At 40.6% G+C, this 18,543-nt stretch overlaps 2 protein-coding genes across 2 annotated transcripts; one reads left to right on the plus strand and one right to left on the minus strand.

Moving 5' to 3' along the window:
• Positions 1-251: 251 nt before the first annotated feature.
• tbrg4 (transforming growth factor beta regulator 4) lies at positions 252-6,584 on the minus strand. Its single transcript, XM_085473707.1, has 11 exons — positions 6,510-6,584; positions 5,534-6,043; positions 5,099-5,419; positions 4,253-4,427; positions 3,934-4,091; positions 3,734-3,844; positions 3,496-3,640; positions 1,850-2,092; positions 1,652-1,763; positions 1,394-1,508; positions 252-803 (listed from the first exon to the last, which is right to left on the minus strand). Exons 2-11 carry the CDS (start codon positions 5,954-5,956, stop codon positions 702-704), a joined length of 1,905 nt encoding a protein of 634 aa, XP_085329833.1. The 5' UTR covers positions 5,957-6,043; positions 6,510-6,584; the 3' UTR covers positions 252-701.
• A 3,165-nt stretch (positions 6,585-9,749) lies between these two features.
• LOC146698548 (potassium-transporting ATPase alpha chain 1) lies at positions 9,750-18,190 on the plus strand. The gene is made up of 24 exons (XM_085473708.1): positions 9,750-9,918; positions 10,362-10,466; positions 10,695-10,754; positions 10,895-11,098; positions 11,291-11,404; positions 11,545-11,679; positions 11,991-12,108; positions 12,269-12,537; positions 12,729-12,807; positions 13,270-13,389; positions 13,479-13,588; positions 13,841-13,975; positions 14,097-14,289; positions 14,489-14,664; positions 14,770-14,906; positions 15,065-15,215; positions 15,486-15,654; positions 15,863-16,017; positions 16,251-16,374; positions 16,609-16,754; positions 16,873-17,006; positions 17,425-17,526; positions 17,759-17,850; positions 17,941-18,190. Exons 1-24 carry the CDS (start codon positions 9,913-9,915, stop codon positions 17,967-17,969), a joined length of 3,063 nt encoding a protein of 1,020 aa, XP_085329834.1. The 5' UTR covers positions 9,750-9,912; the 3' UTR covers positions 17,970-18,190.
• The last annotated feature ends 353 nt before the right edge of the window (positions 18,191-18,543 follow it).

Consider the following 18,543-nt stretch of genomic DNA (forward strand, 5'->3'; position numbering starts at 1 on the left):
AGAGATAACGCATTCACAAAATTCATGTTGCCGCTCAATACAGAAAATCTGGGCATCAAATGACTCGTCATTTTATCTGACATAGCAGTGAGAAGATCCCCACACACACACACACACACACACATACACATACACATACACACACACACGATGTGCAAACCAGTTGCGAAACACAGAATTGAGCATCTTGTATCTGAGTGCCACTCAAAGCAAACGAATGCAACAGCATTAAAACACAAAGGGAGGTAAAAGAAAATTAAATAAAACAATTTATTCCATCACAAGATGACACACATTCAGAGATAAGTTATTTCAGTATATTCACACCCTGACGCTGAGCACATTAGGAACAAATTGAAACACAGCCGTGCTGCTTCGGTTTTGCCTTGTCACCACTGATGACTTAGTCCTCGATCATAAAATTTCTGCAGAAGCCTTGTGTTCATTTCAGCCTCTCTCTGGCTCCAAAACTCTATCACTGTCACCATGGAAACAGGGAAAGCCCCACACGTTTCCAAGGGAACCAGATGGAAATTATATGCTTTTTTTTTTTCCTTTTCTTTTTTTCGTGCCAGTATATGAGAGCTTCTCTGCAATGCTGCTCTGTTCTGAGTGTGTGAACGTGGGTGTGTGTATTCCCGGTGGTCCCACATTTGATTGGGAAAGCTCCGATTTAGCTGAGCCTGCAAATGTTGCCCAGTTCACTTGGCCATGTCCTCGGCCACAGCCTTCCCCATTTTATCTTTGAGGTAGGCTAATTTCTGCCACTCTGTCTTGAGCTCCAGCCACTCGTAATACGGCACCTGAAAGAAAATAAAACAGACAAAGCATGTGTTTACAGAGCTGATGACCATCTGTCACCATTAAAGATGTATATTTAAAATAAAATGTTGGTTTTCACTCTTAGATTCATATAGTTGGTCAGTTAATACAGTCTGAAACACTGCAACCCGACAAGCAAGTGAGTATACAGTTGGCTAAGGAGATTGTCCTAGATGAGAGAAGAGACAGAGCTTGGATTGGCCTAGATGAGGCAGAGCTGTGGCTGGAGCTCTATTTATACCACAGACTGCAGCGGGGCCCACCTGACTCTCAGCTCTACAAGTATTAGCTCCATTGTTTGCACACAATCAGCCTGACAGAAACAGCAGCAGCGGCGGTGCTGGTTCTCTGCTTCTTTTCTTTGAAATATTGCTCACGAGCAGAGAAAAAAAACAGAAGATCTCTATTTCAGTTGGCTTTAGTGTGTGTTTGAGTTTGGGCAATAAAAAAAACTAATCTAAAGAACAAACAGAGCTGTTCAGCCTATATAGAGAAAATTATTCAGTCACTGTGGGGGGGGGGGGGAAACACCACCATCTCAGGCACTGCTACAACGCTGGCTTCTACTCACCTCTACTGTGATGAAGCCAGCCAACTGAAGATGTCGCTTCATCATGACAAAACGTCCCAGAAGGTCTTTACTCTTTGAGCCAAAGTTGGGAAATTCCCAAGATAGGAAAGCTACCCTAAAAAAAAGAAAAAAAACATATGTGGGGAAACAGGAGGACAAATATATTTAGATTCCTGGAGCAAAAGATGCTGCAACATTAAAAAGCTCAAAATAAATCTTAAAGTACCCAAACCCACATGACTCTTCCCTATGACTCACCGTCGTGCTCCTGTGGGTAAAGCCTGATCTCCTCCTCCGCTTGGTAGATGAGGGGCTTTTATTGTTACCATGTCAACTGGTTTGTTGTCAGCATCCACGACGAGCTCACCATCTGAGAACATAAAAAACAAAACCGCTCTAGTAGTGATGAAGCATGTAATCTCATATTATATCTCCAGGCTTATTATATCTCCTTACCAATAGTCCATCCATACACTGTGTCAGCACCAATGCGAAGGGCTTCTGACCTCCCGCCCACAAACTTCAGTAATGTTTCTCTCAGGGTTCTCTGCAGAGGGGACAGGGGGGAGCTGCTGGCCGGGAAAGACGGGACACTCTGAGAGGACAGAGTATCCAAAGAACCAGGATGCTCCAAGCTGAGAGTAGCAGCGATATGCAAGAGCTTCAGTTTGTAGTTCTCTGCTCGAGCTGGACTTCCTTCTATAGTGAGGGAAAAAAAAAAAACAACAACACAAAGGAAAGAGAAGGAGTGACGACAACTCACTGGCAACAGGGCTTCCAAAACCCTTACAAGAAGGTTTGAGGAAACAAAGCAATTTTTTGTCTCTACAGGAAAATGGGACTGATGATCAATCTTGTCCAGTCAGAAGTATAGTGGTGTGGTACTGCCATCTGCTGAGCAGGAATGGTATTTAGGTAGTTAACCATAAATGCCCAGAAAGACACTACAACACAACGTTAAAAAAAGAGAAAAAAAGATGGGAATCAGAGAAATCTGAGGTCTTTTATATATATATTTTTTTTTTCTTTTTTTCCTTAAAAGTTTCCTTCCTGTCTTGCCTATATAGCCCAGACAGTTTCGTGGTTAGCATCCCTGCATTGCAGTTACATTGATTCAGTCACTCAGCTCTACTTCACCAGCTACTGTGAGTGGTAAGAGGTCTATACAATTGTCTTTGTTTGTGCACACCAACCACAGTTAGGGCTAAAACCTGTGATTAAGAAAACTACGGGGCCAATTTATTTTCATTTATCTATTCCCTTTATTTAACAAGGAAGTGCCACTGAGATCAAATCTGGTTTTACACGGGAGACCTTGCAAAGGTAGCAACCGAACAAACTCAAAATCTCTCAAAAACTGAACAAATACAACATAAAATGCAAGAGACACTCAGAGAACGCAGACCACCACCAAGGCAGCTCAGTATTTATTTTAAACGGAACAGTATCATATTTTGTATCTAAATTCCATTTTCTTTTAAATATACTTTAAGAAGTTTGCACTAAAGGTAAAACAAGCATTAGATTATTGTAATGCACATAAAGTCAGAATAAAATGAATCAACTGCACTAAAAAAGTATCCCATGCCAACATGTTCCTGTCAGCTCTTTATTCTGGTATGACTATTTAGTTTACAATCTTTGAGCTGCTTTATGTATCGGTCTCCATGACAACTGTGGTGAACATTTCCTCCATGTTTCAGCTTGTAAAACTTTCAGCCTGTGGTATCACATAGGTGCTGTGTGGGGATTCAGCTCTGAATTGTGGGAGGGATGTTTTTCAAGTCTTTTATTTTATTTGGCAAAACAATCTTTGTGCTGGTTTTCTGGGTCTGATTGGATGTCCTGCTGTTATCATCTGTTGTTTCTGCCTCAACGCATACCAGGAATTTTGGTAATGTGCTAGGGGCTTCCTTATCAGTTACCTGAAGCACATTCACCAGCCTCTCCTACTTTAAAGGAGCAGGCCGTGTATTTCACCCTGAACGTCTGACAATTTAGAGGAAACCTGATTTACTTGTGTGAGCCTGCTGTGTCACATAAAGCGCATATCTGCAGAACTGAGAATTGAGGATAAACGCACACACAGTACCGATTCTTACCTGAAAGTTTGGAAACGTGATTTTGCTGTATGAGGGGAATGAGATAGTGGGGTTTGGCCTGCTGTAGCACACACAGAGACCAAACCACATCCGTTTTCAGAAAGGGTTCCAGGCCTGAGACAGCCTTCTCCAACACAGAGTGCACCTTTAATCAAAACAGCACAGAGAGCAATCGTTTCAGTTAGGAAGAAGAACGAAATGTGCACAATCAACAAAAAGCCTTTAATGACATTAGCACCTTGTTAAAGAACTCTTCTCCTTTGCTGGGCTGAAAGCCCAGTCTGGCAAAAGTCATGAGCAGATTACACAGCTGAGAAGTAGTATACTTGTCGCTGTTTGCTGTGTAGTGCTGATAAAACAAAATGTATAGAGAGAGAATTTGAAATCACAGATGCACAATGTTTTGAAAATGACTTTTATCAGGGGCTGATTACTCACCTCAGCAAAGGCTTCAAATAGAGGCATATGGAGCCATTTGAGAAAACCAAGTGACTTAGCACAGCGTGTGATGTCAGCAGAACTGAGCTCAGGGACTCTGGGTAATAACTCCGAGGCCATTCGCTGAAATACCTGAGAATGGTGGAAACTCAGCTTCCCTAAAAGCAATGATAAAGGTTCTGTTGTTAGCAGCGCAGAGCGTGTGAGCAGACAGTCATATACAAAACACAACAAAACCTCATTCATCAGGTTTATCAAACCTAATATAAAGACTTGTGATGATAACACATACATAGCCTATTATTTATGGTGTTATTACCGTATGCAAAGGCCATGTCCATTATCAAAGGTGTGGTGAACTCCGCCGAGGGTTTCTGGAGAAGGTGGTAGGACAGAGCCCTGAGAAGTGGGACGCTTCTGCGACTCTGAGCTGCCAAAGATACAAAGACTTTGCGAATATCTTCTCCTGAAAAGCCCTCTGCAAGCTCCAAAGCCTAAAAGTGGAGAAAGAGGATCCTTCATATGATTTCAATATATGTCAAGTCAAATCAGTGTATTCATATAGCACATTAAACACAACTGATCTTGCCCAGCTGCATAAGCAATTAAAATTAACAAAGAAACAACACAAGTAATTAAAGAAGAATAAAAACAATAATAATAATAATAATTAGGGAATGGAGTAATAATATAAAAATGATAATAGTGAGTTACGGTAGATGAAAACAGTAAAATGATATTAGAATAAATGCACAGAGGAAAATGACAGTAAGCTTAGGTTATATTTATACTCCAAAAGAAGAAGATGACTGTATCGCTGCCTTAAATACTAGGTAAAATCTCTGTACAGAGTTTTATGTATATGGACACAGTGTCTAACTCTAAGTTACTTTCACTGTGCTGCCACTACAGACACAATCATTTTTATCATTTCTAATCAACACATTAATATTTCAACTTTTTCTATAATATATATATAAAATTTCACACATGCTTTCTCCATTTAGCAATCTCAAGGGATTGCATGTAAATGACTTTAACCCAGTGAGAAGGGCCAAACTTTTAAACACAGAAATCTGCCTAAAACACTGACATTAAAACTTTAAACTTCAAAACTGGAACTTTAACCGTGTTTTAAAGGTGACCGTTGTTTGAAGTCTGATACCTTGTCCTCCAGTCTGTCCATCAAGCTTGGCGACATGCGTTCTCCTTTGGATATCAGCGCACTGACAGTTTTCGTATCATCAATCTCAGTCCAGCGCAGTTCAAGTTGTTTAAGCGTAGCGTTCACTAGTTCCACATCCTGCTGAGCTTTCCTGCCTGCTCCCCAGTCTACCAAGTAGCCCAGCTGTCTGTACGTCAGCCTTCGAATTCTCCACAGGACTTCTGTCTGGACAGAACTGAGCACCGGATCACCGGGGGAAACACCCATAATCCAGAGAGTTCGCAAGACAGACACTAGACTGCTGTTCCACACAGAGGCCACCTTGAATACACAAAGATAAATGAGATATTTATCTCAACAGACAAGCTTAAAGTTCTTTTGAATGTTGATAACTTTAATAGATGAGGGCAGAGCTAGTGCACTTCACTCATGTACCTGCCGAGATAAAGTATTCATCATATCCAGGAGCCTTGAATCCATCATCAGTTCTGGTTGTTGTTCCTTAAACTTTCCCTTGGTTTTTAGTACCAGCTGGGCCCACTTCATGAGGGCGGTGGCAGCTTGATTACCATTACCTCCATACTTTTCCCAAGCAGACAGGATGTCCTCTGGCACTGTTGCCTTGTCCACCGATTCGTCCAGCTGTGTGCGAGTAGGGCTCACTGAATAGTGGTCTTCTTTGGTAACTGCTGTTCTTTCACACATTGACCTCTCTGTGAGCCATGGCCAGCCCTTGGCTCTTTGATACTCTGCAGGCCCAGCAGCAGATAGAGGTAGGCGAGCAGCAGCAGCAGCTGAGGCCTGAGAGGAGGACCTGCAGAGCAGACGGGCACATCTGCCCAGGAGGCGGCCAGCCATGGAGTCTGAGAGACAGAGAGTGGCTAAAGACAGGAAAGAAGAGCTTTCTCACGGCTCAGCAGCTGGTGTCACCATCCCACTTTAAACCTGAGGGGGCAGTAAAGAATTCAACATTAAGTGTGGCTATAAGAAAAGGGTCGCCTTTTAAATCTCACTACAAGTTAACACATTTTCAAGTCCGCCAAATGCTTTAGCCATGTTTCATCTTCTACTTGTGATACAGATTTCCTGAACAGCGTCGCTAATGGTGATAAAAGTGGTTGTGTAACCAGTGGTACGCAGTTTTTCTTCGTCAATAATGCATCTAAGCCTAGCTCTGCAGTACATGCCACTGTAACGCTGATTAAAACCCATCTTCTTTACACGGAACCCGGCAGCAAGAGAGAACACGCTGGTCTTGTCATGTAACGTTGAATCCTGACCTTGTAGAGAGGAAGAGGCGCAGTGAAACGCCGGTCTGCCATCTACCTCCCCTCATAATACTCGTGTCTGTGCGTCGGAGAGCAGACTCACTGCACGGTTTCACCGGCTACCCAAATAACCAAAGGCTTACCTTTAATTTACGATCATTTTGGCGAAAGTTGTTCACATGGAAAGTGTCTAGGAGAGGTGGTCGCAGAAAATTGACGTCGTCGGACGCTGTCACGTGATCAGCGGATGTCGCTGTCATTGGCTGGAGTCGCCCGACAAGAATCGAGAGTCCAGGTCGCGTTCAATAGTGTGTGTTTGAATCTATTTTATAATGTAATGCATTTCTATATAAACCAAATCCAAACGTTCGCCAGTTCATGAATGAAATGAAGCTCACATTCAGGGCAAATCTGTCTTATTTGCAAGCTACTTAGTTTACCGTCACAGTTGGTGTGAACGCTCTCATCACACTTGACAGGAGAAAGCACTGTGCAAAACTCTTGAACCACCCATTGCATTACTTTGTTATATTTTGCTTACATTTTTTTTTCTTCTTGAGCAATAGTTCTACAGATTTTCTGAGGGTCAGTCAATCTTTCGACATTGGCTGCTTTTTCATTCGTCAGCACTGTCCTTGTACCTGGCCATTTTCACAGGAATTGGGCTTTCTCTTTTTCTTCTTCTTCTTCTTTTTTTGTTTTTGATCAGCCACTTAACATTGACCAAAGAATCATTAAAAAAGGGGCGAACCAGTGCTGTGTCTACACATAACAGACAACTTAGCAAAGAACTAATTTTAAATTCTATCTTTAGGCACAAAAACCCATCACTAGTTCCCATTTTATTTTCCATATTATTGTAGGTTACCATTTTGACAGGCAAAGTGATTTCCAAAGAGCTACAGCAAAAACAAAAACTTGGGGAAACCAGAGCGGTGGAGGCAGGGCTGGACTGTCTGAATGTGGCATACCTGGATTTAATGGGCCAATGGAAAGTCTAATGAAAGTGGTGAAAAGGTAGAGCTGAAAAGCTGAGAGAGAGAGAAAAACAAACAAACAAACAAACAAACACACACACACACACACACACACACACACACACACACACACACACACAGTACCAGCAAAATCAAACAAAATACAAGCCTTTTATGGTGACTTTCTCACAGTCACAGGAGGCTGCTGTTGTTAGCATTAGTCATGGAGAAGTGCAGGAGGCGGGACAGCAGCCCCAACAACAGAGTGAGGAAGAGACAAAGGAGGGGTTAAATTAACTCGGTAAGAAAATAGATGGAGGGACATAATAAGGAAGGGAGAAGTTCAAGGGTTCAGGCAAAATGAATGGCTACTTGACCAGTGAATGGCCACTGCTTATAGTACCAACTGACTAAAACTTGTGTCAGTTTCAATAACAAATATATACTGAGTAATCATGGTGAGCCACCTCGACTAAGAGTTCAGCCCTGGATGGAGGACAAAAGAATAAGTAGCAGCCCAAAACACTATTTACAACAGATGAATAGTATCTGAAAGTCATGTTTTCATGAAATTGGAAACAATTAAGCAAAGTCCTGATACAGAACATGAGATATGCATCTGGACCTTTATTCTACCCATCTACTGTTTGCTTGAGCCTCATCAGAAATGGTCTCTGTGCAAGGTTGGCTGTAATGAAGACATGCTTAAGGAAGAGAAACGGGGAGAAAAGGCTGATATATGTCAAATTACATAAACTGAACAAAAATCAGTGGCGAGAGGTCTGATGGAGCAATATTTAAAAATTTGAAATTTTGCGTTCAAGCCATTGTCAGTATGTATAAATGAGGAAGGGAGAGTGGTTACAACAATGAGTGTCTGCAGACATCTGTAAAAACACGGCAGAGGCTCTGTCATGTTTGGGCCCTGCAGACGACAATCTGAGCAGAGAGTTTCCCCTCACCTATCCACCCTCCAGCACTGCGTTCTTAGAGCTGATAAAAGTACTTTGATTATCTAACCACTGTACAGACTATTATACAGTGTGGTATAATATTGACTCTCACAGCTTATCGTACCTGCTATTTATCTTTTTATTTACACAGCATGCAAAGAGTTCTACGTAGGAACAGGTAAGGGACAGTATGACCTTAACTCCGTTTGGTACATAACCACGGGCTATTATAGTTAAAGTATATGTTGATACATAAATCAACTCTGAACTGTCCATTTATTATTTTTAAATGTATTTCTAAAAATTACATATTTTTTCTTCTTTGCGTCTTTCCAATCTAATATCTGATAAGCAAAGTCCAAACTGAGTCAAAACTACTAAACGTTTTGTCCCTCAACACGACGGTCTCTATACAAGCTAAATCTTTTTTTGTACTTATTAACCAAATAGCCTATTCATCATTACAGTTTTTTGATTTGGATTAAATCGATTGATTTGCAATTGCTAATGTTTAAAAATCAAATAGCCAGTAAAGGTGGAGATTCAGAATAAGGTAGAAGGAACTGGTAAAATTAATTTGTAGTTTGGGGTTAATGCTGTAAACGGAGGAGGATATGGGCTTAGACCGAACGAGTATGAGCTGTCACAGTGCCAGTCTCTGCGACACTCAGCTTGCAGCGGGAGGCAAGCGACATCAGTGAACACGCTGACACCATTAACCTTCCTCTGTGGTCGAGGTAACCTGCTCCAGCACCGCGGATAAGCTGAGATTGGCAGCAGGTGTGACAGCTGATTAACACAAGCTGCAGGCAATTTCCCCTCTGATGTTTTTGTTTGTATTTTGCTTTGTGGAGCTGCAGGCCGTCATTGGCTGTCTGGTCCTGTGGCACAGCTGTTAGGGTGTGAATTTTAGTTATGTCTGTTTTTTCACATCTTTTCCATCAGAACTACATTTTATTATATACTTATATAATTAGTAATAATCAGTGAATTATTTTCAATAATTCAGTCAATTAGATGTCTGAATTTATCAGAATCTATCAATGTAAAGTAGATTGTTGTTCAATATTGAGAGGTAGTGGGTGCACTGCAATGTTAAGATTATGTGGTTGGAATGACATTGGTCTCTATTAACCTTCACTGTTCCTTGCTTTTAATTTCATTCAGTTTATCAGGAAAAACATGCTAAGGTTAGATAAGAGATACACAATACAGTTTCACTCGTATCATAAGCTTGTGTGTGTGTGTGTGTGTGTGTGTGTGTGTGTGTGTGTGTGTGTGTGTGTGTGTGTGTGTGTGTGTTCCCTGTAACCTGACTAGAGGTGACATTTTACGCAGGCTGCTTGATAAACACGAGTCTGTTTCCAGCAGTGGGAGTGCGCATGTGCAAATTAAAAGGACTTTTTGAGGTATAAAAACCTTTCCCAGAAAATTTGTTGTGTCTCAGACCATTGTGTGTGTGTGTGTAAGATCGCGTGTGTGTGAGAGAGAGAGTGAGAAACAGGGCGCGTGTTCGGGACTGTACCTTAAGTGACAACATTTCGGGGGCAAAGAAGGACAGAGTGGTGTGGACCTCCATTGATTTGGGAGAACCTTCCCGTGTCACACCTGCAACCATGAAAGTAGGTGACACAGAATATTATGAATTAAGCGTGAAAAAGAGCAGCAGGTCGATCTAATATAAAAATAAAATGGACCTGTTTTGTAGTTTCTGGTATATTTGGGAATGGGTTCAAAAAAGCGTATATGTTTATAGATGTCTATAAATAACTGTGCAGTATACAGAAATGCCTCAGTTGAAATAGCAATACATAATTTCAGATATATACATAAATACATAAGTATTATTTATCTAACTGTACAGTTCATCTGTGGGTTTTGTAATGAAGTGGTAAAAAAATAATTTAACAAAAAACTCATTTAAGAAGCATTTAATGTTAGCAATACAAAGGTCACATTGAAGGGTGCTGTGTATACCAAATGTATGAAATTATTTTTGTTTTGGTCTCTTCACCATCAAAAATATATGGACTTAAGTATTGTTTCCATATCTACCTGCATTCAGGACTCATACGACATGTTCGAAATGAATGGCGACATGGACAAGAAGAAGAAGAAAAAGATGAAGAAGAAGGAAAAGCTGGAGGGCATGAAAAAAGAAATGGATATAGTGAGTGATTTTAAGAAAGCTCTGTTCTTTTATCACTTTTAATCATGTAGAAAGGATTGGGCATTAGTTGAATAAAGGCTCTATCACTTTCCACGTTACTTTTATGACTTATTCCAGCTGCTGTTGAGATCTGACCAAATGCATCAATTTAGATATGAGTACATAACCTTAGCTCACTCCCCTTTGGAAGATTTCTGAATCTGTAATTTTGTCTGTCTCCTTCTGCAGGATGACCATGAAATAACAATTGAAGAGCTTGAAATGAGGTACACCACCAGTGTCGATAAAGTAAGACATTTCTCATCTTTTATTTCAGTCTTGTTTATTTATTCTTTATTATGCAACATTAAACAAGACAAAGGCAGTGCCTCTGTCCTTTTTTAAAGTTCACTTTTTTTCATGTGTCTTGCTCTGTACTCCATCCACAGGGCTTGACCTCCTCATTCGCCCGAGAGGTCTTGGAGAGAGATGGTCTTAATGAGCTGAAGCCTCCTAAAGGAACTCCTGAGTATGTGAAGTTTGCCAGGCAGCTGGCTGGAGGCCTTCAGTGTCTCATGTGGGTTGCCGCTGTTATCTGCTTCATCGCCTTTGGAATTGAACTTGGAAGAGGGAACCTCACAAGCTTTGATGATGTGAGTCAGCACTCTTCCCTTTCTCTTGCTTCTCCTTTAGTGTACAACTGAACCGAATGCATTATGGCTCATGTAAATTGATTTGAGCAGGAAGTATCGGAGAGAACTGGGAGGCAAATGAAGAGAGACTGTGGGAAGGAGGGCAACGACGTCCTATTTTAACATCCTCTGTCTCTCTCTCTCTCACTCCAGCTGTACTTGGCCATTGTCCTTATTGCTGTTGTCGTGGTAACCGGTTGTTTTGGTTACTACCAAGAATTCAAGAGTACTAACATCATTGCCAGCTTCAAAAACCTAGTTCCACAAGTAAGTTGCACAAATGCAGGTGTCAAAATGTTACCAAATGTTGGCCTATATTATTAATGACGTCTGTTATATCTCTCTGGCCTTCATGTTTTAATCCTCTTTCATCTTGTCTAATCTGGCAACCCACTCTCCAACATTAGCAAGCCCTAGTAATCCGTGATGGTCAGAAGAACCAGATCAATGCTAACGAACTAGTGGTGGGGGATCTGGTGGAGATCAAAGGAGGAGACAGAGTCCCTGCTGATATTCGCATCATCACTAGTCAGGGCTGCAAGGTAAAATACACACATACTGCAGTGCACTGTGGACAGGATACTGTCCTATAGCATTGGATACTTTATTAGAAATGTTATAATGCTATGTTATAATGCAGGCCTATGGTCAAAGTTTAAAAAGTAAAATTTCTTTAAATAACACGAGTTGATGATTTGAATAATGGAGGGACACTAAAAGGTTCACATTTACTTGGCTAATGGAATTAAAAACATGAAAGAGCTCGGTCCATTATCGCACACCTCTGTTTCTTATCTCGATTTCAACATGCAGATATGTAGGAAATCTTTTGTAAATATACTTTGTGTGCCAGGTTGACAACTCGTCCTTGACTGGGGAGTCTGAACCACAAACCAGGAGCCCCGAATGTACTCACGAGAATCCCCTGGAGACCAGGAACATTGCTTTCTTCTCCACAACCTGTCTGGAAGGTACATTAGATAACAGGGTTGGCTTTTGTACTCTTTAACACATTATCTTTGCCTAAAATAGGTCTATGATGGCTTCTGCTAATATTTTTCAGTTTGTTGTGAAGCAGAAGCAGTAACTAAACACGGTAAACAAACATACAGTATCTCCTCTCCCCTCCAGGTGTGGCCACTGGCGTGATCATTAACACAGGCGATCGTACTATCATCGGTCGGATTGCCAGCTTAGCAAGTGGTGTAGGAAACGAGAAGACGCCTATCGCTATCGAGATTGAGCATTTTGTGGACATCATTGCTGGTCTTGCGATCTTTTTTGGGTTTACCTTCTTTGTGGTTGCCATGTTTATTGGATATGCCTTCCTGGAAGCCATGATCTTCTTCATGGCTATTGTGGTGGCTTATGTGCCAGAAGGGCTACTTGCTACAGTAACCGTAAGTTTCACATCTACTATAACATCTGTGTGTGTCAAATACCTGTCTGTCTTATAATAAGAGAACCCAGCTTTACAAGTGCTCATTTTGAAGAATCACGTGTTGTGTATTAGTACACAGTTACTCGTTTTCTCTGTGGTTCTTCTTTGTAGTAACACACCAGCCCATAACAAACTGTTTCTTTTGGACAGGTTTGTCTGTCTCTCACTGCTAAGCGACTTGCCAGGAAGAACTGTGTTGTGAAGAACCTGGAGGCCGTGGAGACATTAGGTCAGCATATCAGACTGTTACTCAGCGGAGACAGCTTATTATAAAATCACTTCATGATGAAAGGGATCATTTTATTTATAATTAGATTATTTAAAGTCTCACTGAGTTCAATTGTGGTGATAAAATCATTGCAAGTTTGGCAATATTTAGATATTAGTTAATAATAATGTGCTGAGTGGTTTTCCACAGGCTTGACAGTTTATATCTGTCTGTGTGTTAAATTGTTTTGGGTTTTTTTGGCTGTTTTATTGTCTCAAGTTATAATAAACCTACATTTTTTATGTTTTCTCTTTCATATGAAGCTTATGTAATGAAATGTCTTATGAATAAAAACTGTCATTGCCATTCATCAAAAAGTTTATCACGTATGCAATTCATAACATCGTAAAAATGTCCTCATAAAATCCAGTCTCTCGTACGTTTAGAAGACGCGTGTGTAACCTTTGACCCTTGTGTGCTTAGGCTCCACTTCAGTGATCTGTTCGGATAAGACGGGCACACTGACCCAGAACAGGATGACTGTAGCTCACCTTTGGTTTGACAACCACGTTCACGCTGCTGATACCACAGAAGATCAGTCTGGTAAATAAGCACATTTAAAGCAGTGCCTTTTGAAATCACCCAGTTGTATTGCTGTAAACAGTTCTATAACAATAATCAAATATGCATAGGTCAAAGTTTCGATCAGTCATCAGAGACATGGCGTTCCCTGGCGAGAGTTGCAGCCCTCTGCAACAGAGCTATATTCAAACCGGACCAGGAAGGAATACCCATTCCTAAGGTACAGGATGATCTCTGGTGTTACTGTCTCATATGTACGTAATTACGTGAACTCTGTGCTATTTAATTAAACTTGGTTTGACTTGATTTGGAGTCAGCTTGCATATAGTGCAACTCTGGCCCTGCAAAATGTTGCATTTAGTCTTGCTTTATTATAAACATTATATAAAGTTATAGTAGCTCGGTGGCCCATTATCTAACTCTTTCATGAAAAGATTTGTTCTCATCACATTGCTTTTACCGCCTCTCATAGCGGATTGTGGTTGGAGATGCATCTGAGACCGCTCTGCTCAAGTTCACTGAGCTCACTGTAGGAAACACCATGGACTACCGAAACCGCTTTAAGAAAATTGTGGAAGTGCCTTTCAACTCTACCAACAAGTTTCAGGTAGCAACAGAGATATTTTGTCATGCTTGATGAATCCCTGCATTCTTAATGATAAAAAAAAAAGATCATTTTGTGGTCACCTGGAGCTTTACATTACTTAATTGTCTTGTCTGATCCTTAGCTGTCTATCCATGAACTAGAGGATCCGCTGGACCTGCGTTATCTGCTGGTGATGAAGGGAGCACCAGAACGTATTTTGGAACGCTGCTCCACCATTTTGGTAAAAGGCCAGGAGCTGCCGCTGGACGAGCAGTGGAGCGAATCCTTTCAGACGGCTTACATGGACCTGGGAGGGCTGGGAGAAAGAGTACTGGGTTAGAGTGCTTCTCATTAAAATGTTGCTAGAGTTGTTTGTTTTTCCCGCCACACACTGTTGGAGGTTTGAGCAAATCTTTCAAAACATTTTCACTGTAATCAGCTTTGTTTTATGGCCCGTAATAATTGATAGTACATAATTAATTTTGGTGGCGCTTTGGGTTTTGTGTTTTTAACCATCCTTCCCTGCGCTCCCAGGTTTCTGTCACCTTTATCTAAATGAGAAAGAGTTTCCTCGTGGCTATCAATTTGAAACGGATGACATGAATTTCCCCACATCTGGATTGTGCTTTGCTGGCCTCATCTCAATGATTGACCCACCAAGAGCCACTGTACCCGATGCAGTGATGAAATGCCGTACTGCTGGTATCAGGGTGCGTTACTATGGCCACACTTAAACGGCTTGTTTTTTTAGATGGTTTGAGTTCTAAAAAATAGTTTTTACTCACGTAATGCAATTTTTTTTCTCATAACTTTAGGTTATCATGGTAACTGGAGACCATCCAATTACTGCAAAGGCAATAGCAGCTAATGTTGGCATCATCTCAGAAGGCAGTGAAACAGTTGAGGATATTGCCCAGAGGAAGCGCATACCTGTGGAACAAGTCAACAAGAGGTGACTGCATCGCTTCAGACCACAGTTTAAACAATTCCCATTTCAGTGGCTTCTACATTTGACTGTCTGTACATTTGAGTCTAATGTTTATTTCTCACAATCATTCAGCATATGTTGTGACAAATAAATAAACGATGTATATGTATGTGTCTGCACAGTGAAGCTCGTGCTTGTGTGATCAGCGGTGGCCAGCTGAAAGACATGAGCAGCGACGAATTGGACGAGGCGCTGCGCAACCATCCTGAGATGGTGTTTGCAAGAACATCCCCTCAGCAGAAACTGATTATTGTGGAGAGCTGTCAGCGTTTGGTAAATACAAATACACTGTGATCTCTCACTACCCTGCCTCCACCTCATAACTCGCGGCCTGACTTTTAAACTTGTTGTGCACATGTTTCATAAAAGCATATGCTAATATCTTACGGTCCCCTTACAGTAAGATATTAGATATTAGACCTTACTATGGCCCCCCTGTGAGGACAGTGAATGAAGAAGCAGCAGGGGAAGAGATTGGTTTGCTCATATCATTTTACCCAGTGTGTTCAGGTTAATGACTGTTTTCATCTTTCACCACCCCAGGGCTCCATTGTGGCTGTGACAGGTGATGGCGTGAACGACTCTCCCGCTCTTAAGAAGGCCGATATTGGCGTCGCCATGGGGATCGCTGGCTCAGATGCTGCGAAGAACGCAGCAGACATGATCTTACTGGACGACAACTTTGCTTCTATTGTCACCGGAGTGGAGCAGGGTGAGACTTGAGAAGAAACTCTGCTGTGTATTAAAAGTGGTCGTATGTAGAGTGAATTTATATTTTCCTACTTAAAGTACTATTGATTTTGAGGTAAAACCTGTGGTAATTATAAACATCCTGCAGTTGCTTGTACTAAGCAATGAACAGTTAAAGCTAAAGCACATTGAGTCCTTTTGTTGTCACACCTGTGTATGTGTGTCTGTAGGCCGTCTTATCTTTGACAACCTGAAGAAGTCTATTGCCTACACGCTAACAAAGAACATTCCTGAGCTGACTCCATATCTGGTCTACATCACCGTCAGCGTGCCTCTTCCTCTCGGCTGCATCACCATCCTGTTCATTGAACTGGCCACTGACATTGTGAGTAACTATGTCATTAGTACCAGTTCCTTAAGGAAGAAAATTGCTTAATTACAGTCATTACGCTGATAATTTGGTTTAACTAGTGATGATTGCTGTTATCCTATATTTGCTTGCACCACTCACACACAGTTTAGCCCTTAACAGTGGGTGATTTAGTGATATTAATATATTCTTCACTCTCATATGTGCTTTGGACTGATATCTCGTATGTTTATTTCTCTCTGGTGTAGTTCCCCTCGGTTTCTCTGGCATACGAGAAAGCAGAGAGTGACATCATGCACCTTAAACCTAGGAACCCCCGGCGTGATCGCCTAGTGAACGAAGCCCTGGCTGTGTATTCGTACTTCCAGATAGGTGTGGCTATAAGTGTTTGTGTCATTAAAATATACATGCAGTACAGTTTTACTATTGGAATTGCTTATCCCAGTTACCCTTAACTGAATGACAAACACAAAACTATCTCAGTCCATCCTGTAAAGTGCAGCAGATGAGATGGTACTGCTAATACTTAGAATATCTATTTTTGTCTCTCTGCATCTACATACTGTTTAGAAACTTCTGACCCTTTTTATTCTATGTATGTTTTAGGAGCCATTCAGTCTTACGCAGGTTTTACTGATTATTTCACCGCCATGGCTCAGGAGGGTTGGTTTCCACTCTTATGCGTTGGCCTGCGGGGTCAGTGGGAAGACGTCAAACTTCAAGACTTACAAGACAGCTATGGACAAGAATGGGTTAGCTTAGACCTTCTGTTTTACTTTCAGTGTTACTATAAGTGTTTTTGGTAATAGGGATATTTGTAATTTCTTTATGGAAGGACTTACTCTCTCATTTCCTCTTCTCTGTGTGCAGACCTACAGTCAGAGGCTGTATCAAGAATATACGTGCTACACCGTGTTTTTCGTCAGTATAGAGATTTGCCAGATCTCAGATGTGCTCATCAGGAAAACACGACGTCTCTCTGCATTCCAGCAAGGCTTCTTCAGGTCAGCAAAGACCCGTCTATACCATGACTTGCTACTAGCTAAATGTGAAGCGGAAACATTTCTAGTTTGTCAATAACTGTGAAACCAGGATAAAGTAGAAAACCAGCATAATTCCTGTCTGAGTGTTTAACTGTTATCCAAGATGGCTAACCCTGCTGATTGTCTTGAAATTAAGCAAAAAGAGCTTAAAGTGCAACACATGAAACTAGAGTCAGAAAAGTGGCAACATTAGATGCTTGTATAGCCACTTTTCTTAAGAGCTACAGCTGACTACAGAGTCTTTGTTAAACACTAATTTTGCAATTCCTAAACACAAAACACAAGTTTGATACATTTATCTGGGAAATTTCCCATGTGTTTGGTCTAATAAGTGACTGTAACAAGATCCAACTGGGAGATTTTATGTTTTCGTGTGCAGGAACCGAGTCCTGGTGTCCGCCATAGTCTTCCAGCTCTGCCTGGGTAATCTGCTTTGCTACTGCCCTGGAATGCCCAACATCTTCAATTTTATGCCCATCAGGTAAAAACACAGGTCCTCATTTACATGGTCACCATCTTAAAATCATAGTTCAGACTGGATTGGAAAACAAATTGTCAGTAATCTACAGAACACATTTTTTATTAAAACATAATATTGAGACAATAGGTAGAAAATGTTTAATATTATACTTACTAACTTACACAATCATTTTTGCTTGTTAAAAACCAAAAGGTTCTTTAAATGTTAACACATTGGGTTATTTTCTCTTCAGGGTTCAGTGGTGGTTTGTTCCAGTTCCATTTGGTATTTTAATCTTTGTCTATGATGAGATCAGGAAGTTGGGAGTGAGAAGACACCCAGGAAGTAAGTTTAAAAATCTTCTTCTTCTTCAATCATCATTAAATTAACCATTCTCATTCCATGACGATGAATCTATCTCTTGCTATTTCACAGGTTGGTGGGATCAGGAATTATACTACTGAGATCATAGAAGAAATTTCAGCCTTTTGTCCAGTGACATGCATGAAAGCATCCTTTATTCACAGAACATGACAAACCAGGAGAATGTCACCCAATTCAACAATTATCTACATTTCACTGAGATTTATGTATTTAATTTAATTTCAGAAATTTATGAATTTTCAAAACTTCCTAAATGCTTTTGACAAAATAAAAAAGGGTTAATCGCTATTTCAAAACTTCACAGATGTGTGTTTTTGCAAATCTTTGACTGATTGCATTGTATTTATATTAATAATGAATTTTATGACTGTCAAATCAATTACGTGTCTTTTTAATAAAATATGCTTCATGTGTGCTGACCTTTTCCAACCTACAATGTGTTTCACAAATGTTAACACTGCACATGTGATTCAGATTTTGGGTTATCAGTTTTAATGGTTAAGGATAACCTTTTTAAATTAATTTGGCAGAGGTCTTTATAGCTAATATGCAGTGCAACTGTCATAAATACAAACACACACAGATATTTTAGAAATTTGTCAAAAAATTATTTAAACTAAAATTATATCGTTTATTAAACAAATAATAAACAAT

Source organism: Copadichromis virginalis, linkage group LG11, assembly GCF_057382275.1.
Source record: "Copadichromis virginalis isolate Kocher_CV1m ecotype Utaka linkage group LG11, C_Virginalis_male_GT1.1, whole genome shotgun sequence".
In the NCBI taxonomy this organism is placed as follows: domain Eukaryota; kingdom Metazoa; phylum Chordata; class Actinopteri; order Cichliformes; family Cichlidae; genus Copadichromis; species Copadichromis virginalis.

Excerpts from the sequence above, each read along its gene's own strand:
- tbrg4 (XM_085473707.1), bottom strand. The coding sequence starts at position 5,956 with ATGGCTGGCCGCCTCCTGGGCAGATGTGCCCGTCTGCTCTGCAGGTCC. Across the intron at positions 2,093-3,495 it reads TCACGTTTCCAAACTTTCAG|AAGGAAGTCCAGCTCGAGCA; the intron begins GTAAGAATCGGT and ends CCCTCACTATAG. Across the intron at positions 1,509-1,651 it reads TTACCCACAGGAGCACGACG|GGTAGCTTTCCTATCTTGGG; the intron begins GTGAGTCATAGG and ends TCTTTTTTTTAG.
- LOC146698548 (XM_085473708.1), top strand. Across the intron at positions 13,589-13,840 it reads AAGGAATACCCATTCCTAAG|CGGATTGTGGTTGGAGATGC; the intron begins GTACAGGATGAT and ends CGCCTCTCATAG. Across the intron at positions 13,976-14,096 it reads ACTCTACCAACAAGTTTCAG|CTGTCTATCCATGAACTAGA; the intron begins GTAGCAACAGAG and ends TCTGATCCTTAG.